Source organism: Labrus bergylta, chromosome 15, assembly GCF_963930695.1.
Source record: "Labrus bergylta chromosome 15, fLabBer1.1, whole genome shotgun sequence".
In the NCBI taxonomy this organism is placed as follows: domain Eukaryota; kingdom Metazoa; phylum Chordata; class Actinopteri; order Labriformes; family Labridae; genus Labrus; species Labrus bergylta.
The window spans coordinates 894,000-905,241 of NC_089209.1; the positions used below are offsets into that span (position 1 = coordinate 894,000).

General features: G+C 42.7%; 1 protein-coding gene across 1 annotated transcript in view; it reads left to right on the forward strand.

Annotated features, from left to right (window-relative positions):
- The first annotated feature begins 3,098 nt into the window (after positions 1-3,098).
- LOC110004023 (ankyrin repeat and SOCS box protein 2-like) overlaps positions 3,099-11,242 on the forward strand; it is a 9,707-nt gene continuing 1,563 nt past the window's right edge. The window contains exons 1-7 of the mRNA XM_020659562.2: positions 3,099-3,284; positions 3,318-3,445; positions 6,442-6,611; positions 8,894-9,049; positions 9,236-9,481; positions 9,570-9,741; positions 10,866-11,242. The exon at positions 10,866-11,242 is cut by the window's right edge and continues 185 nt beyond it. Of these exons, the coding sequence (XP_020515218.2) occupies positions 3,099-3,284; positions 3,318-3,445; positions 6,442-6,611; positions 8,894-9,049; positions 9,236-9,481; positions 9,570-9,741; positions 10,866-11,242 (1,435 nt within the window). The remainder of the gene's footprint in view (positions 3,285-3,317; positions 3,446-6,441; positions 6,612-8,893; positions 9,050-9,235; positions 9,482-9,569; positions 9,742-10,865) is intronic.

Genomic DNA, 11,242 nt, shown 5'->3' on the forward strand with positions numbered 1-11,242 from the left:
GCCGTAGAGGACTGAACCCAGGCCAAAAACAAAACTAGAACCAGGTCAAGGAGAACCAGGACCGGGCTATGTGCTCGCTGGAGGCTTTACGCCCTGCAGTGCAGCAGCTGAAGCGTTACCATGGAAACGTCCATGGAAACACTTATTCAGAAAAGTCCTGTTCAAACAAACACGCCGACATCCCATAATAGTTAGGCTGTATGTTCCTGCTCTCTGAGGATGAACCGTTTCATTGATTGTGCTGCTCTGTCCTGTAGCGCCCCCATCAGGACAAACTGAGCACTGCAAGTCGATTCAAATAAAATATGTCCTTTAAATATGTTCTAGCGTTTTTTGTCACTGAGGAAGTCTTTGACAGAATAATGACTGAAAAGTTTGTGTTTATGTTTAATTTAATCCTCAGACTATCCTCAGTCAATATTTTGGGTTTTCACGTGTGAAAATGTGTTGTGTTCTTTTGTTGATTATTTTGGCTGTTAATGCAATTAGCATATAATTTCAATGGTAAAGTTTTTTTTAAAGAAAAAGGGTAACACTTTATAATAACCATCATCTATAAAGGGTTAATAAGGGTAAATAGATAGTTAATTAACCATTAGTTAATAGTTATTTACTGTTTAACAAACAATAAAATGATAGTTAATAATGTTTGCTGATGATTTGTAATGCTATAATTTATGTTATGTTAACAGTTTATAACATTTCATACACTTTATAAAGTGTTTGTTAATGACCTAATAACCTTTAGATGATAGTTATTATAAAGTGTTATGATCAATGAACAGTAATCAGCAAAGTGTTTGATTGGTTGGATGATGTCACAGGTGTTGTTTCACAGGTGGTAGTGATGGAGTTAAACTGGAGGTGGGTCCGTTTGTATGTTTGACCTTCAGAGTCAGAGAGACGCTTGTCTGCACACTCGTCAACACACCGGACTATTCCTGACCCTTCAGGCAGGACTGAACACACAGACCCACGACCACAACCAGAACCTGGATCCTGATTGGACCGACTCACAGGTAAACTATTAGATCATACCTGTGATCTTCGATTCTGATCAAATCTTTTCTCATTCAGTTAAACAAACTAAACTAAAACATAAAAACTTAAGAAAATGGTTATTGTAAACAAATCTGTCAATCACTGAAGTTTTTATGACAACAACAGCAATATAAATAATAATGAAACAGTATTTACTAACTTTACAGTCTGCCCCTCACTGCTCTCAGTTGTAGGTCAGTATCTTTAAGATCTGCACAGGCTGACCTACTTGACTACAGAGAACAAAGTAGGGCACTGATTCATGCAGGAGTGAAGTGAAGTTTAATGTCGACACACACAGATATGAGAGGCATGTTTTACCCTGTCTATGTGCACTGAACATATCTAGGTTAAAGTTTCTAAATATATCACATTCTTGTGTACAAATGTGTTAACACAGCCACAGAATAATATGAGGGCCACTGGAAAGAAATCTCAGATTTAAAGGTGACATATCCTCCTCCTCCTCTTCAGTGTAAATAAGTCTCAGAGCGCCTCAAAACATGTGTGAAGTTTCTTGTTCTAAATCCACTCTGATCCTGTATTTGATCATGTCTATAAACCCCTCTATTTCAGCCCTGCTCAGAACAGGCTGTTTCTGTGTCTGTACCTTTAAATATGTAAATGAGCTGTGTCTGACCACGCCCCCTCTCTGGAAGGGCTTGGGTGTACTCGGTGCTTTCTCGCTCCATGTCGTATTGTTTACGGTGAGAAGGCAGACTCAGAGGGCAGAACAAACACCTAGCTGTGGGAGTGTCACCCACCTGGGGGAGGGGCTACTGCCCTTTGTGATGTCATGAAGGGAAAATCTCCAAAAGGCCTGTTTGAGCACACATTTTCTGAAAAGTGGAGCAGGCTGAAGGGCCTTTGAGATAGGATGTGACAGGCGCACAAGCGGAAGGTTGTGCATGCTGTTCTAGCGCGCTGTGCTGAAGTTACAAAGTGTTCAACTTGGGCGCAGCTATCTGTGAAGTCACCTCGATGTGTCTGATAGGAGGGAAGATCAGATCACAACAAAGGCCTAGTTTGTAAAGACATGTCCGACAGGTTGAGTACCAGGTGTGTTTCAAACAGCAGCAGAAATGTGTGTTGTGTTCGTGTTAGAGCTGCAACTCCTTGACGAGCTGAAACTCTCCCAAATCCATGAGGATTTCATGAACACACCCCCTCTTCTTCTTCTTCTTCTTCTTCACTGCTTGTCTCCTCCTCCTCAGCAGGAGAAAGATCAGAGCTTTCTACTGAAGAGTGGACACATACAAACAAACTGCGCATCCAAAAAGAAGTAGTAAAAAGCATCCTATCCAAATGGCGCTTTAGAGGGCAGAACAAACACCTAGTTGTGAGAGGGGCTACTGCCCTTTGACAGGCAAAAGACGGAGAGGATGAACTTTTCTCATCATTGGTGGGTTTGTAGACGGACTAGAGACACGTTAGAGTTAGAGGAACATGGAGAAGATGATTTTACAGAATATGTGACCTTTAAAGTGAGAATTCTGAGATTAAAATCAGAACTCTCCCTCTGCTGTCTGCATGTTTTGTGTCTGTTTGTTGTGTGTTGTTGTTGTCCGATCCGTATATTTGTGTGTTTTATTTGCTGCCTCTGTGAGGGGTCTCCCAAAGCAGCAGGAGGGTTCACTGGGATCAGTTTTCATTCATTTATAGCAGAATCCTTTTGAGGCAGTTCAAAGAAAATATGATTAATCAATGAATGTGATTGTTCTGAGTTAGAATGTGTGTATACATGTGGTTTTGTGTTGAAGACAGATATGGGAGAACTGATTTGGATTCAGACACACATTTGGTTCAGATTATCAACTCTCAGAGAGCTTGAATATAATGTCTTCACAACGTAGAAAATAAACACTGCTGACCTCCATAACACATTGAGCAATAGGTTGAGATAAATTTAAACCTGGTCTTATCCAGAGCACAGATTCTCCCTGTAACTGATAACCTGCTGCTGAATATCACGTCAGCTGAGGTTTAATTTCATCATCAAAAACCAAAGATCTACAATTTAAATATGTGTATGTATTTCTCCATCTGGCAGATCCAACATGGCCGTCGCACAGGTGAACCTGGAAGACTTCAGTGTTTACAGTCTTCTGTCCGATGAAGAGCTGTTACACATCGTTGTAGAGAGAAGCCTTTGTGACAGACACCGTCCTCATGACTGGGCCCACACTTCATCATTATTATCACCATCATCTTCATCATCATCATCAGCCCCTCCCCCCGCTGCTGCAGCCACTCAAAATAACTTCAGTCCTGTTCAGAGACATCTTGATCCCCCCAGACACCTGTACCACACAACACAAGCCCCGCCCCCAAACCCCCCACAGGTCCCCAGCTGTGTAAACCCGCCAACAGGCCGGTTTCAGTTCCTCTATAGAGGCTTTTCCAGGTGAGTAAGGTCATGTCCAACTTTTACTTATTTAATATTTTTTTTAAGATTTATTTTTGAGCTTTTTGTGCCTTTAATGGAGAGATAGGACAGTGGATAGAGTCGGAAACCAGGGAGAGAGAGTGGGGAACGACATGCGGGAAAGAGGCCACAGGCGGGATGCAAACCTGGGCCGCCCGCTTGAGACGACAGCCTCCATACATGGGGCGCGTGCCCTAACCATTGCACCACCAGCGCCCCATGTCCAACTTTTATTAATGGAGTAAATTTCATATACAGGGCACAGCAACATGTCATTACTCTGGCAAAGTAATAATACATTCAGATTTGTAGACCAGGATTTTGGAACTGAGGCTCAGGGTTTTAGAAAGCCCTTGGTCTGAGAAGCCCCATTGGCACTGCCGGTGATGTATCCATGATTGCTTTTCAGAACAGGATGAGGTAGGTTAAGTGGTCCACAGCAGTCAGTTTTTAGATGTGGATAGGGCTGGAGTGTTAGCGTTCCTGTTGGGTGTTGGCTAATGGAGGACCTGTGTCTTTTTGTATGCTAAGAGACAGACCAAGCTACTTGTGTGCCTTGGCGAGGGCGTAGATGATGCACTTCAGGTCCTCTCTGAACGGGACCACAGGCGTGTTGTCGGCAGCATGCTGTAGCTGTGTGATGGAAACAGTGATGGATTTGCTTTTAGCCCTGAACCAGCTAAAGTTCAGAATTTCTCCATCTGTTCTGTACTCGAGTTGATCTCTTAAGGTCCTGATCCATGAGCCAATTTTTGCCAGAACCAGCTAGAGGGCTTGACATTTCACAGTCAAAGGCTTTAGTGAAGTCTATGAAGGCCATGTATAGTTGTAGTTGATATTGTTCCTGGCATTTTTTCTTGCAGGTGTTGAGCAATGAAGATCATGTACAGAATCCACTCTGGGACTTGGGGCTGGAGTCTATTTGCAAAAACCTGGACTAGAATGTTCCCAGTGGTGGACAGGAGGGAAATGCCACAGTAAATTCCATAGACAGCCATGTCACATTTTTTTAAGACAGAGACAATAAGGGTATCTCTGAGTTGCATTGCAATTTTAAGGAGAAGAGCATGGATGTGGCTAAGGACGTCTGGCCCACCTTCCTGTCAAGACTTCTCCTGGGATCAATCAGGTCCAGCAGCCTTGTGGCCTTCTACTTCCTTAAGAAGTCCTTCTCCTCTACCAGACTTGGTGGTGCTCCCACACTTGCTTTTATGTGTCTGGGGGAATTTGGTGAAGGGCCCTGGAGTTTGTATTGCCAACTCTTTATTTCCTCTCCCAAGCCATTTTAGTTCTACCCTGGCATTGAAGTCTCCAAGCCAAACAAGGTTAGGGCTTTAGATAGGATGTAGTCCTTGTTTGTTTGGAACACCTTAACTTCACCGTGTGCATCATGTGTTGGAGTATACCCACTTATTACGGTAGCCTTTTGGCTAGGGCAAGCATCACACATAAAGGTATTTCTGCATTCATTGATGCCCACAGAGAGTTCCAACCCAAAGCCCAAACTGTGGCTCCTTGGTTCATAGGGTTTTCCCTTCCAGAAGAAGGTATATCCACTTGTTCCTCCTTCAGCTGCCCTTCATCAGCCAGCTTGGTTTCATAGAGTGCTGCAGCTTCGACCCAGAATCTCTTTAGGCCTGTGGCAATGATGTGGTCTTTCGGGTTGATCGCTGGATTGGTTGTCCATTGAGATCTGCCTGTTCAAGGCTTTAAAATGTTAATTTTGTTGTTTCTTACTGCATAGTGGTGATCCCGCTGGATGCAGTAGTCCAGATAGGAGTTTTAAAGAAGGCTATAATTAGGGCACCTATTCCAGCCCCCTCCCCTACAGGGGAGTTTGAGTGGATCATGAACAGGGCTGATCAGTCATGGGTGCAGCCACCAAAAACCTCTTTCTGCCTCAGTCCAAGAGCTTAACCACCAAACCAAACACCCATCACCTGAGTGCCAGCTTTTTACAATGACTTCCATACTTCCCAGTCTTGCCTCTATCACAACTCCCTGGTTGCCACCAGGCTTCGACCCAGGTTATTAAATTGTGCTGTTCCTCTTCAGGAGATACATGCACATTATGTCTTTTTAACCTGCAGAGGCTGTTGCGCCTAGATCAACCACATGGTACTTGGCATAAGAAGGACATTGGTCCATGACCATTAGGGACCACCTTTTATGGGGGGTTGGTTACTTGCTTATGGGTATCTCTGCAGTGCTCAGGAAGTGAACTGGCAGCTCTCAGGCTTCCAGACCAATTTCCAGACCCCAAACCAGGTTCCTACAGACTGAGCTACTGCTCCCCCACATGCCCATTTACAACACAGAAGGCACACACAGACAGCCCACATAGCAAAGATCGGCTTTTAGAAACAATAACAAAGTGGATCGTACACAGACAGCCAACATAGCAGCCACAATCTAAGCATCTGTCAGACCACTGGCAAAGAAATAATCTTTTGACTTACCTTATTTGAAGATTTACTCTCCTGATTATAATATTCAGACTAAAATGACCCTACTGAATGAACAGCAGGGTCCCCATGATCTGAATCAAGTAAAATATTTAATCCAAACACATCACATCCATTAAGATCCAAGGACTACTCCAAACAATGTGTAGGAGCATATAGAGATGGAGAAATAGAGGTGTGAACAGAATGTATGGAGATCATAGATAACTTAAAAGAGCTGTTGTTTCTGTGCTTTGGTGGGACTGATCCCCTGAAAAATATTCTTCTTTGAACTATTTTGCTGAGGAGTTGTAGTTGTAGTTGCATTGTAGTTGGAAAAAGTACTTGCATTGAGAAGTGTTTTAATGACAGAAGTTTTAAATGATGTGGGGAATATGCCAGACTCCTCAACTGCCAAGAGTTCAGTGAATCATTTGTAACACCTCAGTTGCTAAATAGTTAAAATAATATGTATGACGTAGAGAGGGGGGAATCAAGCAGCAGGAAGAAACTGTGTGTGTTTTGTCTCAGAGAACTCAGCCCTGTGACATCAATGATTCTAAACGGGGACACTGACACTCTGATGGATCTGGTCAGACGGGGGTCCGACAGTCTGATGAAGCCAAATAATGAAGGCTGGATTGCTCTTCATGAAGCAGCTTATTACGGAAAGCAGCAGTTGGTCAGTATCCTGATCAGAGGTGAGGAGAACTCGATGAATAATGGTTTCTCATTTGGGTGTCTCTAAATACTGAGTCCAGTAAAGTCCAACATGTTTATTCTTACGGTTAACATCAGGACTGTCTCTGGGTTGGTCTTATTTCATTTAACAACATGTAGTGTCAGCCAGGAGGCCACAAAAGCAAACACACCAAGCCAACTTAACTAACTCTACCAACCAACCACGCAAACTGAACCACCAACCAAGTGAACTTAACCACACAAAATCAACTGCCTGGAAAACCACTGAAAACCAATGAACCAACTAAATGTAAGAAACTGAACCAACTAGACCAGTCAATCAATCCAACTGAATCTAAGAAACCAACTGAACCAACTACAGCAGCCAACCAATCCAACTGAATCTAACAAACCAACTGATCCAACTAGACCAGCCAACCAATCAAACTGAATCTAACAAACCAACTAGACCAGCCAACCAATCCAACTAAATCTAACAAACAAACTGAACCAAATAGACCATCCAACCAATCTAAATGAATCTAACAAACCAACTGATCCAACTAGACCAGCCAACCAATCCAACTGAATTTAACGAACCAACTGAACCAAATAGACCATCCAACCAATCCAAATGAATCTAAGAAACCAACTGAACCAAATAGACCAGCCAACCAATCCAAATGAATCTAACAAACCAACTGATCCAACTAGACCAGCCAACCAATCCAACTGAATTTAACGAACCAACTGAACCAACTAGACCAGTCAATCAATCCAACTGAATCTAACAAACCAACTGAACCAAATAGACCAGCCAACCAATCCAAATGAATCTAACAAACCAACTGATCCAACTAGACCAGCCAACCAATCCAACTGAATTTAACGAACCAACTGAACCAACTAGACCAGCCAACCAATCAAACTGAATCTAACAAACCAACTATACCAGCCAACCAATCCAACTGAATCTAACAAACCAACTGAACCAACTATACCAGCCAACCAATCCAGCTAAATCTAACAAACCAAGTAAACCAACTAGACCAGCCAACCAATCCAACTGAATCTAACAAACCAAGTAAACCAACTAGACCAGCCACCCAATCCAACTAAATCTAACGAACCAACTGAACCAACTAGACCAGCCAACCAATCCAACTGAATCTAATGAACCAACTAAACCAACTAGACAAGCCAACCAATCCAACTGAATCTAATGAACCAAGTAAACCAACTAGAACAGCCAACCAATCCAACTGAATCTAACGAACCAAGTAAACCAACTAGAACAGCAAACCAATCCAACAGAATCTAACAAACCAACTGAACCAACTATACCAGCCAACCAATCCAGCTGAATCTAACAAACCAAGTAAACCAACTAGACCAGCCACCCAATCCAACTGAATCTAACAAACCAACTGAACCAAATAGACCAGCCAACCAATCCAACTGAATCTAACGAACCAAGTAAACCAACTAGACCAGCAAACCAATCCAGCTAAATCTAACAAACCAAGTAAACCAACTAGACCAGCCACCCAATCCAACTGAATCTAACAAACCAACTGAACCAACTATACCAGCCAACCAATCCAGCTAAATCTAACAAACCAAGTAAACCAACTAGACCAGCCAACCAATCCAACTGAATCTAAAAAACCAAGTAAACCAACTAGACCAGCCACCCAATCCAACTAAATTTAACAAACCAACTGAACCAAATAGACCATCCAACCAATCCAACTGAATCTAACAAACCAACTGAACCAACTAGACCAGCCAACCAATCCAACTGAATCTAATGAACCAACTAAACCAACTAGACAAGCCAACCAATCCAACTGAATCTAATGAACCAAGTAAACCAACTAGACCAGCCAACCAATCCAACTGAATCTAACGAACCAAGTAAACCAACTAGACCAGCCAACCAATCCAACCGATCCAACTGAATCTAACAAACCAAGTAAACCAACTAGACCAGCCAACCAATCCAACTGAATCTAACAAACCAACTGATCCAACTAGACCAGCCAACCAATCCAACTGAATTTAACGAACCAACTGAACCAACTAGACCAGCCAACCAATCCAACTGAATCTAACAAACCAACTGAACCAACTAGACCAGTCAACCAATCCATCTGAATCTAACAACTGAGCCAAACCAAAGAAGTTTAACAAATTCTTGCGCTTTATTGTGTTTCTGCATTATATTCTGTGCTCATTAAGAGATATGAACAACAGAGAAAAACCAAAGTTAAACTGAAACATAACCTGCGCCTGTCCTCAGCCTTTCCAGAGTCAGTGAACAGACGCAGTGCTAAGAATCAGACGGCTCTGCTGCTGGCGGCCGGACGAGGAAACGTTTCCTGTGTCGACTTTCTCCTGAATCACGGAGCCAACCCAAACATCGCCAACACAGACCAAGAGACACCGCTGTTCATAGGTAAGCTAACATCATTAGCTCTGACTAGAATAACATCTATGGACAGCATTGTTATGGTGCCTGTTAAGAGTTCGATTGTTGTGCTTTAGATGTCGTTGTAATTCATAATGTTGTTGTTTTTTGTTGTTTTGGTAACTGCTGTAGTTTTATCGTCCTTGTTGTTGTTGTTGTTTGTTATTTTTCCAGCCTGTGAGAGTCCAAACAGAGACGTGGTGCACCTGTTGCTGAGGTCTGGAGCTCAGGTGAACCGTTGCTCCGTTCAGGGGGTCAGTGCTCTTCAGGAAGCCTGCAGACACGGACAGCTGGAGCTCTGCACCATGTTACTGGATGCCGGAGCGGATTTAGAGACCAACAACATCTATGGCATCACGCCGTTCTTCACTGCAGCTCAGCACGGAGAGATCCACATCATGCACCTGCTCTACGAGAGGGGTTAGCTGTCCAGCTATGATCGTTAAAGACACACTGCTGATGTTAAGGTGTTGTTAAGGTGTTGTTCAGGTGTTCTTTTGTCTCTCAGGGGCAGATATCAACGACTCGGCGGGGGATGGAGCCACACCGCTGTTTGAGGCCTGTAAGAACGGTCATGTCTCTGCTGTGAAAATGCTGCTCGCTCTGAAAGCTGATGCCAACCAATCCGTGAAGTCGGGCCTGCTGCCTCTTCACGTGGCCGTTCAGAACAATCACAAACAGTCAGTGTCGCCTGTCATTTACACAAATACAGATATTTCTTCTTCTTAAATTATATTTGGTCTAAACGTGCATGTTGACTTTAGTGAAAGCTATATCCTAATGTATGTAATGTTTACTTGGACCAAGGGCCCCAATTATCTTAATTAACCCTCAGGCATCACTTTAATTTATGACCCTCTTAAGTCACTAAGGACAAAAATGTCCATGCCAAAAAACTGCCATAAAAATTGAACAGATTGATAATTTTTTCTACTTTTTTTGCATAAATCTCTTAAACAACTTCAGCCCTGCTCACAAATATCAGATACTGAGTAATTATCAGGAACCCTTTAAATGCCAGTTTGATTACATGATTCTGGCATTTAAAGGGTTAAATTCCTGTTAATTATTCAATATTTGTTAGTTTTGAGCAGGGCTGAAGTTGAGATTTATGCAAAAAAATATGAATCTGTTCTATTTTTATAGCAGTTTTTGTAAATTGGACATTTTCTCCCTCCAATGTCCAAACAGGGACATTTTAAATCTGATGCTACACAAAAACTAACAATGCATCAAAGTCAATATTTTGGATAATCTTTGACATATCCAAGACTGGTTTTTTTTTTTAAATCCCCCAGCCACCAAATATTTGTTATATGGAAAATAACTTATTTTTGTGTTTTTTTCTTAAATAACAACAGTGACATCAAGTAATCAAACTGGCATTTAAAGGGTTAAATTCCTAAAAATGATTGAATGATTGGTAGTTTTGAGCAGGGCTGAAGTTGTTTAAGAGATTTATGCAGAAAAAAGTAGAAAAAAATATCAATCTGTTCTAGTTTTATATCAGTTTTTTGTAAGTGGACATTTTTTGTCCTTAGTGACTTCAGAGGGTAGTAAACATGTTTCTCAGTGTTCTATTGATCTATTAAAAAACATTAAAAGTGCATTCCAAAATGTGTCAAGAGAGAGTCTTTCTTACAAAACATGGTGCCATATGCACTAACAGACAAAATGATGACCAGATGAAGAGGAAACATTTGACCAAATGGACAAAAATGTCCATAATGATGCATAAGGGGGTTAACTCTCAGCAGCTGTTTGTTTCTCAGAGATCTGTGTCCGCTCCCCTTTGGGTCTCCAGGATCGTGATGATGCTGATCCCGGTGACCAGCAGGGTCAGGATCCAGCTCTGTGGTATCAGTCCTCTGCACGTCGCAGCAGAGAAGAACTGGGATGACATCATGGAGCTGCTGATCCAGTCCGGCTTTGACGTCAACGCCAAGCTGTCAGCACAACACTCCATGATGTATGAGGACCGGCGGACCACAGCGCTCTACTTCTCCGTCTACAACGGGAACCTGGAGGCCTCGGAGATGCTCCTGGAGGCTGGCGCCGACCCTAACCTGGACGTGTTCAACCCTCTGCTCATCGCCGTGCGGCTTGGCTGGTTGGACATGGCGACGCTGCTGCTGAAGTACGGGGCTGATGTCAACGCTCAGATCTCCACCCAGCCCTCCT